The sequence below is a fragment of the Alosa alosa genome, chromosome 17 (genome assembly GCF_017589495.1).
Source record: "Alosa alosa isolate M-15738 ecotype Scorff River chromosome 17, AALO_Geno_1.1, whole genome shotgun sequence".
Classification (NCBI taxonomy): Eukaryota; Metazoa; Chordata; class Actinopteri; order Clupeiformes; family Clupeidae; genus Alosa; species Alosa alosa.
Window position 1 is genome coordinate 8,023,815 of NC_063205.1, and position 19,495 is coordinate 8,043,309.

The following is a 19,495-nucleotide window of genomic DNA, read 5'->3' on the forward strand; positions in this document are numbered from 1 at the left end:
TTACAATGGAGGAAATGTCAGCAGGATTAAGCTAAATGTCAGTTGAACTCCTGATTTCCAGGCTACTTGGGCTACACCAGTGGATTCTCCCTCTCCTGCATGGTGTTTTTCCTGGGCGTGGTAAGGTTTCATTTGTCTTCACTAATGTCAACAAACACATTGCGTCCTTCACCGGTCCATCCACTAGAGTTTGAGAGCTCTATGGCAGTGTCCCTGACCAGCAGCTTGCTCAGCGCATAAGATAAGAAGGTGCTGCTCGCTCTTATCATCTGTGTTAGGAATTTCTCAGTCAAGGGAATCTGTCATCAGTAACCAAACGGCAGATTCATTACAAGATCCACACACATTACGAGATCCACACACAGCCACATAGAGCCCAGTTAATTTAGTCATTACATGATCTAGTCGTAGATTAAGTAAACTGTACATTTGTGCTTAATACACACGTAGTATAACCATCGCCCAGGTCTTCTTGAAGACTGTGGACAGATGGCTAGGTATCTGTGCTGGCAGAGAATGCTAAGCAGTTTTTGGCCTTGTTGAAGAAAAACATTGGCAAAACATATAACACCCAATACTGAGAGGGCCTCAATATTGAAAAGATCTTCATACCTATTGAGAAAATAGGGCAGAGGGTGTGCTTATCAGTTCTGTTCATTCCACCATTTAATCAGAATGTCAGAAGGGTAAACACTGCAGATGACAAACATGATCAAATGTAAATGAAGTCCTCCTTGGAGAGGTTAGAGAGGAAGAAAACCAGCTATGGCTGAAACACAGTGACCCATATGGATCTCACTGATTTGCACAAGCCCATTCTGTTTCCCAAAGACCATGGCAGAAGGTGTCAGCATGGCCATTAGCACAGCTGAAGGCACGTAGAGCAGTCTAGATGGCTGTAGATAATAGGCAATGCAAAACAGAGTGGGGGAAACCCAAGAGTCTCAGTGGGACAGCCCTTGAGATGAGGCTGCATAATAAGCACGTGTTAACAGGTCAAAGGGCAGCGTCTACGATTCTCCCGTTGACGTAGTTCATATGCAACCTTCTGCCACAGTTACAGACCACTAGTTATTTGAAGGGGGGGGGGGCAGCACTAACAATAGTTCTACCAGAAAGACTCAGATGACAGAATAGAATCAGTTAACAATTTAATAAGTAAAGGAACGGCTTGGATACAAGCATGATAAAGAGTCCTGAATAGGTAACGGTCTTTGGCGTAGGCCCCGTCTCGGATCCGTCCAGCGATGAGCAGATCTCGTCTCCTGCCGATGAGTGAAGGCAGGGGCGGGGACCCTACCCCCCACGACGAGACGGGGACCAACTGGTGGTGGTGGCTGAAAGATGATGCTGTGGTAGGCAGACCATGCCCGATTGACGTGGACTGCTGGCAGAGGTGGCTGGAGGGGAGGTGGAGGGGATGTCAAAGTCAACGTACTGAGAAGCAGAAGCAGTGTTAGGTGGTACATATTTAAAGTGCCCACTGAATTCCTATAGGCTAGCGCTGATTGAATGAGTGAATGATCGGATTGCGGGGCTTTCCCGAAAGTAGGCAGCTAAGATTGGCTCTGTGTAAGCATGGGAGGAGTAAAGGCTACACTACGAGTCTTCCTAGTAGAACTTTCGCTGAAGCTATCATATATTAGAGAGGGATGACGCAAATCTTTTGTTTAACCACAAAATTAAATTCTCTCAAAACACATTTCTGATATTCAGCCAAACACACAAATAGTGAACAAATTCATGAGTTAATTCTTAATAATGAATTAATAAATATGATATAAGTGTAGCTTACTCTAAAATACAGTTTGTTCTAAAGTACTTGGTTTAGCTTCCAGTTCGGAAGTTTATCAGTTCATTTCCAAGAGCAGCTCCAACCCTGTGTTTCCCTCTATCCTCCTGCAGATGATGTATAAGAAGAGCCAGCTGGTGTGTCCACTGCCCTTCATGATGGCGCACTCCAACCTGACCATGAACGGCTCCGATTTCCTGGGGGGGCCCTACGCGCTGCACAACGCCACAGCCGTCATGGACTTCTCGCGCGCCGACGTGACCAGCGCCCACGTGGACCCCCACCACTCCCCCGCCAGCGGCGCCACCGACGTCCACTACGAGCCCCACCATGAGACCGACGAGGAGATGTGCACGCCCAAGTACTTTGTGTTCAACTCACAGGTGTGTGTGTGTGTGTGTGAGACAGAGAGAGAGAGAGAAAAAAGAGAGAGAGCATGTGGCACATTTTTCCCCAGATATGTGCAGGTGTGTCCCTGTGGGTTTAAGGGTGTGTGTGTGTATGTGTGTCTGTGTGTGTGTTTATACATTGTTTGTGGAATGCATGGAAGGAAATGAATGAAGAAAATGAATTGAGTCATGATTAGAGACTGTATAAACGTGTGTGTAGGGAGGTTTTTTTTTAAGTAACCTTTCCCTCTCATTGTTCCCATGGTTCCGCACCTCAGACCGCGTACACGCTTCCCATCCTGGCGTTCGCATTCGTGTGCCACCCTGAAGTGCTTCCCATCTACAGTGAGCTGAAAGAGTGAGTTATACAGGCAACACAGTTTTGATTACACCCAAGTCCAGTCGAGTCGAGTCAACTTTATTTATGTAGCGCATTTTATACACAGAGGTTATTCAATGTGCTTTACACCCAGTATAACAAGCAATCAATGAACCACATGACTTTGCTACATGCTCAACTTGTGACATGGATTCTGTCAGAAGATGCAATTATATCAGTAGCAATTAGCAAAAGAAATTCATAATATCAGACTATATTATCCTCATTCTTTCCACTCATACCTTCTCCCTTCTGTGTCACAGTCGTTCCAGGAAGAAAATGCAGAATGTGTCCAATTTGTCCATTCTGGCCATGCTGGTGATGTACATGCTCTCAGCTCTGTTTGGGTACCTCATCTTTTACAGTGAGCACTCACCTCCTCTCTTCTACACTCATCAACTATGCATGCAGTCACACAGGCACACACTTTCATGCGAGCACATAGACATGCATGCATACACACACACACACACACACACACACACACGTGCGCACAGAGATACAGATACACACACACACACACACACACACACACACACACACACATACAGATACACACATACACATACACAATACACACACACACACACACACACACACACACACACATACACAAAGGAGTGTAGTCACAGGATTGGTTGTAAATAACAATGTCATTTACTTAACTACAACTCGCTTTGTGATTCATTGTCCGTGGAGACCCGACCCACCCACATTCCTAGAGACTGAGACAAGCTCCCACTGGTGAACCCTGATGCCGTTTGTCAAGTTGCAGAGGATCCTCTTAACAACTTCTCTCTCTCTCTCTCTCTTTCTCTCTCTCTCTCTCTCTCTCTCTCTTTCGTTCTCTCTGTCTGTTCCCCTGCTTTCCCACACGTTCAGATCACGTGGAGGACGAGTTGCTGCACACCTTCACAAAGGTGTACAAGTTTGACACCATGCTCCTGCTGGTGCGTCTGGCTGTGCTGACCGCTGTCACCCTCACTGTGCCCATCGTGCTCTTCCCTGTGAGTAGCCCTACTGCTGCAACACACACACACGCGCACACACACACACACACACACACACGCAGCGCTGCCTTTGCGCTTACACACAGACACACAGACACACACAGAGACACACAGAGAGAGAGAGCAAGAGAGAGAGAGACAGAGAGCAAGAGAGAGAGAGAGAGAGAGTCACATCCGTCCAGACAAACAAAGTCCAAATGTGTGGTTTAATTACATGTACTTACTTGCGTCCCACCACTGCCACTTTGGCTCTGCCCTCAGATTAGCGTTTACAGGCCCCTGACCTCAAATCTCTTCCCCCCACAAGCACAATTACAGTTTTTGCCCTTTTTTTTTTTTTTTGTTTTTTTTTTAACGAGTTCCCTGCGGTGTTTTTTTCTCTGTCGCCGTGGCCACGCTGTTCTGTTGCCACGCTCGTTCTGCACCCGGGCCCCTGAAAGCACACTCTGTTCTGGGATGAGGTCAGCGACTGGCATGTTTGCGCCAGCAGGACACTGGCGGCCCGGCACTCCCCCCACACACACACACACACACACACACCACCCCCTGGGCAGCCCACCCAAAACACTCCCCCCCTGAGCCGTGCAATATTCCTGGCACACACCTTTGTGCGTCCAGGCGTGGCCTCTCATCCTAAGTGCTCCTGCGTAAGCAGCAGTAACAGCAAGCCCTCCTGTTCCCGACGCTTGACGCCCAGACAATGGACAGTGCAGCCAAACAGCTTCTCTCCAGATGCCTCTTAAGTGGGGGCTCAGATTATGTCACCCCTCGTCCATCCAGCAGGCCAGTCAGCAAGCCAGCGCATGGGTTTTTTCCCCCCCTCCCCCTTATCCCGTCAGACTAGGACAGAAGGCCAACCTAAAGAAGCCTTACCTGCTCTCTCTCTCCCCTAAAGGACATGGACTATATTTGGGCCAGGCTCCAAATGGACCCTCAGTGTCTCGCTGCTGACTGCTGGGGGCAGCACTGTGTCATCGCAGGCTGCTTAGAAAAAGGGCTCCACTGAGCATGTGCGGCATATGTGTGCCGCCGTGTGCAGCGCAGGTCAGTCTCGTTTTGCCGTGTCCCTGTCAGCCCCCTGCGGAGACCCCAGACGGCCAACAGCGGACACCAGATTGTCCTCTGTGCATCTGACCCTAAAGCTAGAACACGCTTACATAACAGGGCAGTTAGCACAATTTAAGTGGCCCACATTTTAGAATATTGACAGGTGGAGCTGCTCAACCTTCCAGTCAGTTGATTTGTAATGTGATGAGATGGGAAGAGAGGAAATGTTCGCCACCACACACATACGTACACAAACACAAGCCCACAAACAGATTTAATTGCATTGTTTTTAAAGGGAACCGGACGTGAATTGAAATATTCTTATCACATGATGGCTGGTCAGGGTAAAGACAGAAACCTGCTGTATAGTGACTAATGGTGTGTGTCGCTGAGCTGCCTGTGACTCGCACGTCACTTGATAGAGCGCTGTGAGGGGGTGGAGACAGGAGCGCTGCTGAGGGCTGCTGCTCCTCAGACAGCCACTGTGTGTGTGTGTGTGTGTGTGTTATACGGAGTGACCACCAGAGGGCAGAGGGGTATTATCCTCAGAGACATTGAGATGAAGTGGACTGGGATGGGCACTTTGTCTGTGTGTCTGTGTGTGTGTGTGTGTGTGTGTGTGTTAGAATGTGTGTATGTATTTGTTGGAATGGGTAGGTGGGGCCGTGTGCGCAGCACTCAATGCGTTGGTGAAGGCAAAGGCATCTGTCACAACACAAGCACATATTGTATGCAAGCAAGTGTGCCTACAGACACAAGAATGATGCAGGGGTACTTTGTCACGCACACACACACACACACACACACACACACACACACACACACACACACACACACAGAACAATGCGGAAAGAGAAGGAAGGGCAAACGACCCTGGCTCCCACGGTGCTAGTGGAAGATTCCAGGAGGTAAGCCCCAGTGCAGACAGTGGAAAAAACCCTCCGAGTGACCTTGCTGGGAGGCAGACAGTGCAGTTCGTCTGACCGCAGATAGGGGGAGACAACAGGCCTGCCACACACACACACACACACACACACACACAGACGCACTGGAGGCGCAGCACAGAATGGCCATTCGGACGGTGTTCTGCCTATCACTGCGACAGCAGTCCAGAGGGCGAATGTAGTGGAGGTGTTGAGATGAATGTTATTGCTACAGATGAATGTGCTGCTAGTGAACGCTCTATAGATCTGCAAGTGTGTATATCATGAATAATTCAAAACTATTCACGATAAATAATCTCTATACCGTACTCTTTTGTTATGCTGTCTGGGAAAGATAGACACAGTGGCTCTTCTTCTCCTCTTCTCTTCTTCCCTTCTTCTCTTGACAAATCCGGGTCAAGCCTCGGCTCCGCTGAATTGAGGAGGACCTCGTTAACTTTCCTAAAAGAATTACAGAATGAATGGGCAGTTCATCGCGCACAGCTGGAGTCACTTTTGGCCCCCTCGTGCGGCGCCATCGCTCGGGCAGATGGGTCTGTGTGCGATACGTGGCACGTTCATGAGACCTGACATTTGGGATCTTCCAAAAAAGCCCTTTGCTCTTGATTGTGCTGAAATGTCAGGGACTTTTTTTTTTTTCAGAGGGAGATTAGCTTTTGCTTTGTCTCCACGGCACCCAGGTCACGGCATGTCATTGAACGCGCCGAGTTGCCCTGGGAAAGTTAGCGGGCCAGACAACGAGCAAAAGGCTTCAGTATCTTTACATGGGCACGTGTAAAACCTTACCCTAAGGCCTTAACGTACTTTGAAAAGAAAGCCATGGTAATCTAAATGTGTTATTAGTGTGATCGGGGCGTTGTTATTATACCTCCACTGAAGCCGATCTGGCTCTGTGGCATATTTCAATTCAGAATGCCAAATGAAAAAAGAAAATGAATGTCCGTAGTGTGTTCTTATCTAATAGTTCTTGTCTATAGTATGTGCACAGTAGATGGTGAGCAGAGATATCTGCCCTCACAGTTGGTACCAAACTGGGCGTTGACGGTAGAGGGCAAGCGAGTGGTGTTTGTAGCCTTGTGGTCAGCGCTGGGGCCGAGGTGGACTGGGGACGGGAGACACTGGCAGCCTTGTCCCCGGAGGTCAACCCAGGGCTCGGAGAGGTCGGCTCTGGCCAGTGTTATTGTCAGTGCAGGCGTTACCCCATTTATCTTGACCATGGCTAAGAATACCCACGCGTGTACACATCAGCTTCTTGAGCGCTGTGTTGCTGTTTTCTTGTCACGGAGGGCTCCTTATCCAGAGTCAAGCGTTCAGGTCAACATTGCACTGACCGCCCAGGTGCATGGACAGTTTTTGCTGCCTGTGTCAGTGCAGCTTCAAATGGTAGATCAGCAAAATTCAAGGTGTTAGAAGCCTCAATGGAAGGTTGAGGTAATTTTGCAACCATCCAGCATTTTCCCCTCCCTCCGTTAAAGGACTGCTGTAAGGTTTTTTTTTCGTTTTTTTGTGTATTTCTTTTTCCCTATCCCACATGCCCTTGCAAGCACAGAGGCACATCCTGCCCTGCACCATCAGATCTGGGATGATTTAAAACAAAAAGGCAAGCCAGGTATTCGTGGCATCTGTGTGTGACTAATATTTGCCCTTTGGACATCGGGACCTGTCCATTTAAGAAGACACACACACACGCAAGCTGCCTTTCGCAGAATTCGGTGCTGTCATAAGGAGCTTCTCATTCCATTTCCCAGTAGGCGCTCATTAGGCCCGTTACGCTCAGCATATCCATAGGCGTTGTTGATTTTACGAGCAGGGCGCGGGAGCAACAGCGGGACCATTGGAGGGCCTGCTCTCCGGGGGCTGGTGCCTCTCTGAACCCAGTGGCCCAGAGAACAGGCAGCCAGGCAGGCAGGCAGGCAGGCGGTGCCCCATGTGCCATATGTTCCACCTCCGGGGAGCGCAGGGGCCTGAGTAAATATCGCACTTGTCTCCTCCCCCGCTGCCACCACCGAGGGCTCCACACCCCCGGAGCCAGAGCTTGCTATTGGGCGCCGAATAGGTGCAGCCAAAATGGCCGCAGCCAAAATGGCCGCAGAAATGTCTCGCCCAGGCGCCAGCTTCTCGGCTGGGTCCCTGGTTGCACAAGAGGCCACCCTTTGGAAGAAGCCCCAGCTGCCCACCCCGGCCTCCACCCCAACCTGCCCTCCCTCTGGCAGGCTAGGAAGTGCACCACTGCCAGAGTATCAGCTTTTAGTGTAAGTCTGCAGAGTCAGGTATTTGGATTAAGTTGTCATGAGTTGGTACTCAACGTCAGGCCATACATGGCCTCTGACACTGATTTTATTTTTAGAATTTCGGAACAATTTGTCAGGTTAGAAATGAGAATTTCCATAGTTGCTTATAGTTGCTTACATTTCCATAGTTGTTCATAGTTTTTGCATGTGAGTAGGACATGACTTCCTATAAAAAGCCATTTCCTTTAGGCAATTATTTTTTTAGGCAAAAAGAACAATTTGCCACCATCTGGATTTACATGAAAAATAGACGAGTTCTAGCCTGCCTATACTGTCCTTCCACTTCTCTAAGTAGGAGCTCACGAGCTGCCCTTTCAGCAGTCCACAGTTCAGGTTTAGGCATGTGTCACGCTGACTCCTGCATGGTAAGATGAAGGCGAGTGTAAACAAAGCCATGCCTGTGGGAACTGGCCTGCAGGAGGGCGGCACACACTTCCTCCCACGCCGCTCCGCCAGAGGACTGCTTTACCACACCTCTCCGACCTCGCTGGTGGCTGATGCAATCCCCGTGTGCAGTTGCACTGGCTTTTAGTCAAAGTTAATCCTCGGCTCAAAGACTCCTCCCCCATGCCCCACACACACACACACACACACACACACACAGTGGCCCCCCTGCTTGCTTGGCCTCAGAGACGCTATACTTTAGCCACAGGAGCTGCCATAGATCCTCTTCACCTGATACCCTGTAAACTTTCACCTACTTCCCCTCTCCCCCTCTCTCCTTCTCTCCTCTTTCTCTCTCTCTCTCTCCCTCTCTCTCTCTCTCTCTCTCTCCTCTCTCCTCTCTCTCTCTCCCTCTCTCCTCTCTCTCTCCTTCTCTCTCTCTCTCTCTCTCCTTCTCTCCCTCTCCCTCTCCCTCTTTCTCTCTCTCTCTCCTTCTCTCTCCCTCTCTCTCCCGTGCAGCCGGAGCCGATCTAACCCTAAATCTCTAAATCCTGTGACCTGGCCTGTGTGTTATTAGGCGGTGGCGCCCCACGCCAGTGTTCAGGAGCCATTCTCCCTCGACTCATTAACACAAACCTAATCACCTCGTCAGACAGCACTCACGCCACTCACTCTTCTTTTCTCAATCACTTGCGTGTGTGTGTGTGTGTGTGTGTGTGTGTGTGTGTGTGTGTGTGTGTGTGTGTGTGTGTGTGTGTGTGTGTGTGTGTGTGTGAGAATGAGTTTAAGTGTGTTTAGATAGCCACTGACACTCTTACGGGAAGTGGTGTTTAAGAGCCCAGCTATCTCCCAGAGGTGGATCTCTTGGCTTGTTGTTTTAGTTGTGAGACCTACTCCTGTCAAAAGCTTACGGGCATAGAAGAGTGGCCTCTTCCAAATACTTTCCGGACCCTGGGAGGCAAACTCTGTTTTATTAACACAATATCCCGTTAATCTTCAATATCCTGCCATCACTGAACTGTGGATAGTAGACCTTTCTGATCATAATATCCTGTGTTCTTACTAAGGCAAAGGTAAATCTCCAGATACATAAGTACGCTTACATAATTTGTCATATTAACTTGTGCTTCAAGTTCGGCTTTATGATCCTCTCTCACAAACAGATGTAAATGGTAGAGGAGTCATTCTTCATTAAAGATGTGTGACTGTGTGTGAAAGGTGGCTTGTTCGTTGAGTCACTTTGTACAAGTTTGTACAATTAGGTTTTTTCTAATATTAGGTTCTTGAATTACACAACACATTAAACCATGCATCACTGGCAGTAAGATATGTTGAAATGTGTCATATTATAACCAGATATTTGCTTTGTTGTGTTTTAGATCCGTTCGTCGATCATCACGTTGGTGTTTAAAGACCAGGATTTCAACTGGATCCGCCATGTGGGCATCGCCGCTGGCATCTTGTTCTTGGACAACATGCTGGTGATTTTCGTCCCCACTATCCGCGACATCTTCGGGTTCATTGGTGAGCATCACTTCCTCTTCCTTTTTCACTGGCTCTGGGTCAGTGAAACCTGTTGCTTGTAGGAAGATAAATTAAACGTATCAAATTATTGAGCTGTATCACATCATCAGATTGTACTGTCTCTGTTCCCTATGGACCCTTTCAAGAGAGTTCCATTATCAGCATCATAGTTGGCCCCACAAGACTTCCGTTTTAACATTCCATATGTTATCTTAATGCAGAGGAAGTAGATTGGGAACCAAATAGAACGTTCAAGCATTGTTTTGTTTTTATTGTTGAAAGGGTCTATTACCTACCCCCCCCCTATATTTCCCAATATGTTGGCAATTGTTGCTCTATGTAATTTCCTTATGGCTGTGCCTCTCCCCCTGTAGGTTCCTCTGCTGCCACAATGCTCATCTTCATCCTCCCTGCGAGCTTTTACCTGAAGCTGGTCAAGAGTGTACCTCTCCGCTCCCCGCAGAAGATCTCGGTAAGTCTGCGTCTTCGTCCTGATCTCTGTTGATCCGAAAGCAGTGTCCATTACAGGAGAAAATATACTTTTATCAGCATGTGTGCCGCTGCCCACTGGGTAGGGAACCCCATGACCTTGGTGGAGGTAATGTTAGACCGGTCAGTGTTGCTGAGTAAAGGCACACCCCATTGGCTTACCTCACACTGAGATTTGGTGACCGTTGTGTAACCTAATGAAATTGTAATTCACAAAATGCTAAATGAAATGGCAGTAAGATGGAAATATGATTTGCTTATCTTATAATTACTGAAAATTGACTTTACTATAATTTACTTACTTACTGATATGGAATTTGTAAGCTGCCCACTCCCAACATTCAAGGCTGAGGATATGTGGGAAATTCCAAACAATTCCCCTGTTTAGAGTTGATCTGGTGTGTCCCTAGATTGATATACAGTGGCTTGGCGATATATGGATGGATGTTTTGTATACACTTTTAAACATTTCCAAGTCATGCAGCCAAATGGTATTTGGTTGCAAAACCTCTGATATGAAGCAACACTTGAAGCAACACTATATTCCAGTAAAGCACGTGCTACTAATTTAGAAAAAAACTTAGCCCGTCTTTCTTTGTTTCTTTTCAGGCGGCCATTTTCCTCGTGGTGGGCATTATCTTCATGATTGTCAGCTTGTCACTTATCGTGCTGGACTGGATCCACAACCCCCCTGGCTCGTCTGGAGACGGTCACTAAGCAACAGACATGAGAAACACTATCATCATCAAGGGCTGAACTCCATGGGCCCTGATTGTCCCCAAAGATTCTACTTTTTTTCCGCAAAATGGCTGTTTTTGTCACATGCACCTTTTTTCTGTAAACTACAACAAAAGTATTACACAGGAACTCCATTTGTGAGTACACCGGACTCCTTCAGACATCATTTTAGCTATGTTTGTTTTGTTGTTTTTATTTTTTCTTTGTTTTTTTTGTTTCATGTGTGTATTTGTAAGTGATGAACAATCTTTTTTGCAGTGTAGTCACTGAGTTTAGGTTGAGTCAACAGAGTAAAGTAATTAGGCAATCGTAGATCTAGAGAGATGGGGGGTGTAGGGGGGGCAAGCGGTTGGTGCTTCCATTGCAGTATCTGTGTAGCCTGCCAGTTACTGGTTGTGCTGTGAGCAGGATAAACCATTTTTTTTTTTTTTTTGCAGGGACCTCAAAGTCACAAACTGTAAAGAGAGGGAGAGATGATTTTTGTTGTTGTTGTTTTTGAGAGCTGCTGTTTCTGGTCATGTGGAAGCAGACCTGTGTCTGTCTCCAAGGTCGTCGTCCTCATGCACTTGAAGTTGGTTTTTGGGGTTTCTGTAGAGACAAAGAGCACTTCTAGATTGTTTTAATTGCATTTTCACACAAACATGCTAGTTCATACACACATATGCACACACACATATACACACACAAACACACACTCATTCATTCACTCACACAAACACACCTTTTTTTTTTAAATGTTCACTCAAAAAATGGCAAAGGCTTGTCAAGCATTTAATTTTTTTCTTTCAAATCCCAATTGTGTTGATACAGATATCCTATACTTGACCTTGAATTGTGAGTGAAGGTCGTATGTCACCGTGTCAAAATGTATATTAAGCAATGATTCAGACCACAAGCTTTTAAACAGGAACACCTTGTTGGTGTTATTTTCTACATAGATAGTATCATACATTTCAATGTTTTTTTAAACTGAAATTTCAATCGTAGAATTTTTAGACAAAAAAATGTGAAAGTGCTCAACAGGCTTATTCACCAGGCTTTGGGTGACTTACTGTTCAAGCAGTTGGACTTAAACGTATGTGTCTATGTGCGAGAGCATTATAAGTGCAGATATAGCCATTCTGTTTCACTGTGAAGTGTCTCAACACCAGTATGTGTTTAGTGCTATTTATTTCTTTTTTCCCAGACTTCCCCACGCTCCTATGAGCATTTTTTTTTTTTCTGATATCACAGAAGCTCTCTGAATGAAGTCGATAATCTGAATTGGGTTTGTGATCCATACAGCCCTTGAGGTAACTGATGAGCAGCGATCATGTCAATCGGCAACAAAATCTAGAGATAGTAGCTTATGGAATATGGAGTGTTTTTGACTTATAGGGAGAGGCGGTATCGGCCAAATGTAATAAGTGAATGAAATCATTTAAATTAGTTACCCATGCTGAATACTCATCACTATTAATTTTATTGCTATTAATATATCCCACTTTTTAGTAAACATTTTTTAAATCCACATGCAAAAAAAGGGTGCCTCGACTACACTAAGATTCACAGATCTGGTTGGCTCCTTGGCTGACTACATTGCCTTGTACAAGTGCAGGTTCTGAATATTTGATCAGCTGGAATGCCAATCCGTTTTGAAAAGGTGTTCATTGCAAAACATAGCCGCTATGTTTTGAACAGATCCAGCCAAAGTGGACAATATTTATAGATCATTTATCGATCTCTCTATATACATACATCAAGTGGATATTTCAAATGAAATGGTATAATATGTGCATGTTTTGGATTACAAACATGGTCTTTTTTGACAGTTGTATATGCTTTGTAAATAATCGATTTTATGGTACACTTACTGAACTGTTTAGGAGGGGTGGGGTTGGGGGGTGGGGGTTCTGGGGGTTACTCCTCTAGAGACTTGGCATTTGAATGGGTTTAGAACTTTTGTTTTAGACTATGATGTAACATGCTGTTAACTTTTTTAGCTTGCTTTCTACATATGTAGACCTAAACGTCTCTGGTTAGTAAGTGAAATGGATAAATGGTTAAATTGCTTCTTTTTCGTTAACGTCTCTGTGTAGTTTCTTCAGCTTATGATGGTACATGTTAGTCATGGATGCATAGATGTCCGCATGATGTTGATTGTACGTTGTTATTGACTTGATTCTTGATGTGCAGATGTGCATGTTGTAAGATTTTGCATATTCAAGACCAAGGGTGCATACCCATGATGCCTTGCTACTGCAGGGACGGCCCACCTTTCACATTTGCTTGGAATGTGCAAAAGCAAACTTCTCAGCAGAGCTATCTGCGGACTGATAGAGATTTGTCATCCGTGAGGCAGACTAGTAGCTATCTGGGCAGAGAAGTGAAGGTTAGATGTACTGAGCTTATTGAGGGCACGGAGACCCCAGGGTGAAGGCAAACCTATGGTAGATCTTGCCCCTGGGCCTCAGGTTTATTGTATGGATACTTCATACAACTGGAACTAAATGTATAGGCTTAGGGATTAGCTACAGTGGACTGGCATGGGACTGGCCTGTGGACCCCCCCCTACCCTCAGCTTCTGCTTGAATAAGAAGCTGCACACCAGCCCTCAGTGCAGGCAGGGCTCTCTGCTCTGCTCTGGGCATGTGTGTCTGTGTGATCTGTGGGGTGTGGCTGTGCTCAGTATAGTGGCTTTTGGAAGCCATGCTGGTGTGGTTTGTCCCTTTCATGAAGGACCAGATAGATCAGGAGTAATAAAAGGAAGTCTTCTCAGGCATGCGAAACATTGTCGACGTGAAGCGCCACAATACAACACATACACACGCACACATGCAACACACAACGCCATCTCGGGGATGGCGTAGACATTCGCACACTAGCTAGAGCTGTGCCTTAGTGTTTACTGCTCAGGTACCACCCCAGGCATGTCACACGTAACCTCTGGAGAACAGCAGGAGTGCATTCAGAGCTTATGTTTACACCGGTATCAGCATTATTTAAGAGCCTTATAACCGAAGAATGTGTCATTGCGTATGGAAATGAGTGTGATGAGTGCCACAGGTAACTGTCTCCCTGGTCTTTACGTGTGACCTCACATGTATGGAACTATCTGCCTTACTACTGCCATCATGCCTGTAAGACGCACGCACTGGCCCACCGTCATGCCATACAACATGTCTGTCTCCTGTGGATCAACTAACATTCACTTGTATATTTGCCAGATCAAAGGGGATTTTTGTATCAGTGAAGCTGTGTCATTGTTATGTAAAAATGAACAATAAAAATGTGAAATGACTTTGTGTCTGATGGATTATTTGCCCACTGCTTGGCATAATGTAAATTTTATTACATTAGCCTACATCCACAATCATTATTTTGATCCATTATATGATTAAATATATTGTGTCAAAAAAATGTTGGGATTAAAGTTCTTAATTTGCACTGGTGGGAGGAATACAATACTCAGTAAGGAATAAGATAAAATATGGGATCAAACAGCTTTTTATAAGTGTTACTGTGTAAACAAGTAATTCTGTAATGAGAACCGACTCATTAATTAAACTCACAATCTAAGAGTCATGGTCTGTGTGTGCTGTCAGACCAGGGTACAAATGAATAGATCTTCCCCAGACTGTAAAGCTTTCATCATATAACAACCACCCGTGATGCTTTCCCTCTCCGAGTCACACATTAGTGTGCCTGGATCCTCGTGTCCACTCAGTCTACACTCACCACTGATGACCTACACGTCAGGACATGTAAGGGGATTCATACTAGAAACAGACAGACAGACAGAATTATTTTAAATGATGATCCCAGTGATTCTAATACAACAATCAGTCTGTGACTCATCCCATTTTAGGGAGTATAACATGCAGTACTGTACTGTGTAGGCTGCCTTATCTAACGGAGCATGGCATTCATTGTTAATTGCCACCATGCACTGTTTGTGGTATGACTAGACTGATTGCACAATTGTGTATGTGCCTTTATGCACATCTGGGTCTGAAACTGTGCATACGTGCTTGCATGTGTGTGTGTGTGTGTGTGTGTGTGTAGCATCCATCCTGCTAGAGTTGGGATGCAGATCACACTCCTCTGCACGGTTTATGTCAGAGCCGGTTACATAAGCCCAGCGTGCCTTTGCTGTTGGATGATCCTGTTCCGTTTCCTCCATCCCTTTTTCTCTCTCTCTCTCTCTCTCTCTCTCTCTCTCTCTCTCTTCTGTACCTTTCTGAGTTTTCCTTTTTTGGACATCTGGAACATCTCCTATATCCGCATCACAGACAATAATAATACACAAACAAACCTGCAGATACCTCCTCAGAAAGCATCTGGAGTTCAAACTTGACCAGTCTCAACGTATCTCCTTCCTTAATCCATCAAAGTCCATTGACAAAATAATGTTCAGCTCCTGTTTATTAAATGTGCTGCTTTTAAAAGGCAGATTATTAGGGGTTTAGTCAATCTGCTGTGATCTCAGTGAGTCAGATTTGAATTCAAGGCTTAGCGTGAGGAGTACAAGGCTATACACAGAGAGAGGAGGCAAATTATGGAAACAGAAACAGGGCAACATACTTAAGAATTGTTTCCATAGCCACTTTTGAATTTCCCCTGGGGATCAATAAAGTATTTATCTATCTATCTATCTATCCTTAAACATAATTTCACATAAATGAGATATTACTCCTTCTATCTGCTGAGAGAGATCTGCTGTATTGCTGCATTCACAGCTTAACAATTTCCTATGTGCAAAATTTGCAAAAATTCTCCATTTTCAGTTCCTGAGAATATCCTTCTATATTATAGAAAATCATTTGTTTTCAACAATAAGAAAGCCGAGGGCAGTGGATGACAGTGGATGCAAAATAAATTGGGCTCTTGTGAGCAAAACACCACACACAAATAGAGGGAAAGTGATGCTGTGAATCAGAGAGTGAATCCCCCTGTCAGTGACATCTCACCAATAATTCATGAAGACTTGGCTATGGACACGCACTAATAAGCTCCCTCTCCTCCACCAGAAAACCAGCGCTCCACATTCTCCTGACGGTCACTGCTGCTGGCTGACCGATCCTTCTGAGAAAGCCCAGGAGTCCAGTCAGCAGGAGCGCCCGGTTACTTGGAACAATCACAGGGGGAGTGGACGGTCATAAGACATCTGGAGTGTTACTACTCATGAGTTCACAGTGGTCACTGACACTTACACAATTAATTTGGTAAACGATTCATGGCCATGTTAGCCCAGGAGAGATCCATGGAAATGAAGTTCTAGGTATGTCAGCCCTTTACTCATGCATGCTTTAAATGCAGGAGTCAGTGGTGATTCAACGAGGTGATTATGACCATGAGAAATACAGGTCAGCTTTCTGACCACAGAGGTGAAGAGGACACTTCCGGTACCCATGTGATCTAAAACAAAACATTCGCTTTTTTTCCACATTTTAAGTGATGGTTCATCAAGGTTACAGTATTTCATTCTGCCCCCCTCCCTCTCTCTCTCTCTCTCTTCCTCATTTCTCTCTCTCCTGCTACCACCCTCTCTCTCACCGGTGCGGATTAACTGTGCCGTGCATGGAGAGCGATTCCAGGAAATGTGTGCCCATTTAATAATCCACTGTATAAAGTGGAGATGATCTCCGTCTCCTCTTGACTTTAATGTCTGCTTCCCCCTCTGGACGTACTGTACGTGGTACAGTGATTGGCTAATAGATGCAGCTCCAACAATACAGGGTGACACAGATAGTGCTGAAAGATATGTTTTTGTTCAAACCAGCCCAAACTGGTTTTCCTCTGCAGTTTTCTCATATTTAAGAAAGGTTACTTGACGACATTGAGTAGACATAGTATTGCACGTAGCATAGCAACATCATGGAGTATGTTAGTTTCCCGGTCAGTTAACCAGTGGTCATCAACCGTTTTACCATCCTCAGTGGCCTTGAGGAGTCTCCCTCATAAACATTGGAAACATTGGAAACTTGACTGGAGTCAAGTCAAGTCAACTTTATTTATATAGCACATTTCATGTGACACGTACAAAACAACAAACATGCCTTTTCTTCCAGCTCTTGCTGGTCTTTACTGGTGTAGCTGGTTAGGCCACCAGGTGGACATGCTGGAGTGACCATCTGAGGAAGCTGGTCATGCTGGTGTGACCAGCCTGTAGTGTGGAATACAGCAGGTGTAAGATGGTCATGTTGGTGACCAGCCTGCCAAGCTTGACATTTTTGGTGTAAGATGGTCATGCTGGTTTGGTAGAATGACCAACATAAGCTGGCATGGCCAGTTAAACCAGCAATGTAGACCAGCAACACCAACTTGACCAGTTTGAGGTGGTACGACAAGCGAAACTAGCTGAATTACCATCATTAGCTGGGTAAACCAGCTGAAAATATGTTTGCAAGAGTTTTGCTGTTCTAGCTGGTCAACCACCATAGGGTGGTCAAACAAACTGGTTAACAACCACCTTAAGCTGGTCAGGCTGATTTTTTCATCAAGGATGACATGACCAAACAACAAAGATGAAGTAGATCAACATAACTATAATGGAGGGCAGTTAACAGGAGCCAGTAGCCCTTCCTCACACATGCTTCTCTCCTCAAGGTGTCAGTATGTTGGTGGGGTGACTGTATGTGGTGACTGGGACATTTAGAATTGTAATGGACAACGCTGCCCACTCACCAGGTGCCACACTTGCCAGCTTAACTGTTACACAACCTGTTTGATGTCGCCGCAATTCATCACACTAATGTAACATGAAGACATGCAAATATTCCCACTAGGATGTGATCATTCCTCTTGTGCGGGTTCTCTGGATGTGGTGTTTCATATCCACTCACAGAATATGGACAACATGTATTCATTTAGCAGACCCTTTTATAAGCAAAGCGACTTACACATTTTATTTTTATATACACATTCAAGGGCCTTTGTCCTCATAGCTACTCAGGGTTAAGTGCCATGCTCAAAGGCACAACAGTGGAAGCTGGGAATGGAACAACTTTCCTGGCTACTGCACGCTACCACCGCCCCAGATACACCATCCGCTCTGACATTTTTCTACAGATTTGCTGTAGCATTTCTGAAGATAAAGATGTGGGCCACACGGGAGAAATAGATTTTTTATTATTATTTATTATTTAGATTTTGAATGCGGACTGCCCCAGTGGTAAAGAAGTGCCGGTCACCTCTTCAAGGACAGCTGATCACGTGTGTGAGAGACATGCCAGTGCATATCAATTACACACCCAAGCACACATATACACACACATTTCAAACACGCCCACACTCTCTCTTATAAAGACACACATACACACACTCACATGTCTGCGTCATTGAGCTTAAAGCACCCGGTGTTCAGTGTGCGTAGTAGAAGTGTGACAGACTTGAAAGGCGTGACCAGTAAAGGGAGGAGTGTAAGTAGGAAGCCAGTGAATGAATAACCAGGTAAACCTGTATGCGCTAGCCTACCGACTGAGATGTGATAGACACATAGAGGTAGTTGGAGACCAGGAGGAGAGGGAAAGAGAGAGAAGAGAGGGTGATTTTCTGAAGGGGGTGGGAAAATAGCCCAAGTCACAGTTGAAAATGAAAGGACACTATAGTCAGGGATGGATTACTGCACGGGCCTACCGGGCCCAGGCCCAGTGGCCCAAGAGGTCAGGGGGCCCTGAAGCCCAAGCATTTTCATGGAATCATTGCCTCAATATCAACAAATCAGGATGTAGGCTATGAATCTGATTGAATTTAGTATTGGCCACCCCCAAAATGCTAGCCCGGTTAAAACCAGACCCTTCTCAGTCGTAACTGATGTGAAGGTTAGTTCACAGCCCATTTCCAAAGGGCGTTCCCAAACGGATGCCGATCAAAATGCCTCGGACGCAATAGGAGAGGCCAAAAACCAATCAGAGCAACGAAAGAGACAGAGTGACGGAAACACACATTTGCAACACTGTCTGGTTGTAGGAAGAAGCAGGAAGAATTAACCACTTTTTAATTAAACGTAGGCTAATTTACAAAGACATCGTGCCACACTGAAAGCTAATATTTTGTCAAATCTGCCCTCTGTCTGCCCTGATCTGCCCTCTGTCAAACACAACTGCATTTTCAGCTCTGAACAAAACCGTTCACGTTCAAACGAGCATTTTGTTTCATTCGTCCTTTCTGGCTGACCGGTAGCCTAGAAATCTAGACGCGCCCCTAGCGCTAGTCTAGCAACTCTCCGTTGGCTTGTGAGCTCCAGAAATCAAAACTTAATCAGGCCAATGAAATCGTGTATAGAGTTATTAGGTGGGCTTAAGATAATGATTGATGGCAGAGTTGCAACGGTTTGGCTTTAATTCCCTGCTACTTGAAAACAAATAAGATGGATGTTGCTGCTGGCGAACAGTGTGACACGAGTTAAGCTTTTATTAAGTTGGCCAACGTTTGAACTAGCCAACTAGCACCGCTGGTGGGAAACGCATGGGACTCATAGCGCCGCCGCTGTCCTATTGCGTGCAGAGCGAATTTGAAAGACAACTG

General features: G+C 45.7%; 1 protein-coding gene across 1 annotated transcript in view; it reads left to right on the forward strand.

The window, feature by feature from the left end:
* The window catches only part of slc38a4 (solute carrier family 38 member 4), a 20,077-nt gene extending 6,610 nt beyond the window's left edge, over nucleotides 1-13,467 (forward strand). The window contains exons 9-16 of the mRNA XM_048268523.1: nucleotides 57-120; nucleotides 1,906-2,175; nucleotides 2,460-2,539; nucleotides 2,824-2,924; nucleotides 3,443-3,567; nucleotides 9,616-9,760; nucleotides 10,135-10,232; nucleotides 10,859-13,467. Coding sequence (XP_048124480.1) covers nucleotides 57-120; nucleotides 1,906-2,175; nucleotides 2,460-2,539; nucleotides 2,824-2,924; nucleotides 3,443-3,567; nucleotides 9,616-9,760; nucleotides 10,135-10,232; nucleotides 10,859-10,966 — 991 coding nt within the window. The 3' untranslated portion in view covers nucleotides 10,967-13,467. The remainder of the gene's footprint in view (nucleotides 1-56; nucleotides 121-1,905; nucleotides 2,176-2,459; nucleotides 2,540-2,823; nucleotides 2,925-3,442; nucleotides 3,568-9,615; nucleotides 9,761-10,134; nucleotides 10,233-10,858) is intronic.
* Nucleotides 13,468-19,495: the final 6,028 nt, after the last annotated feature.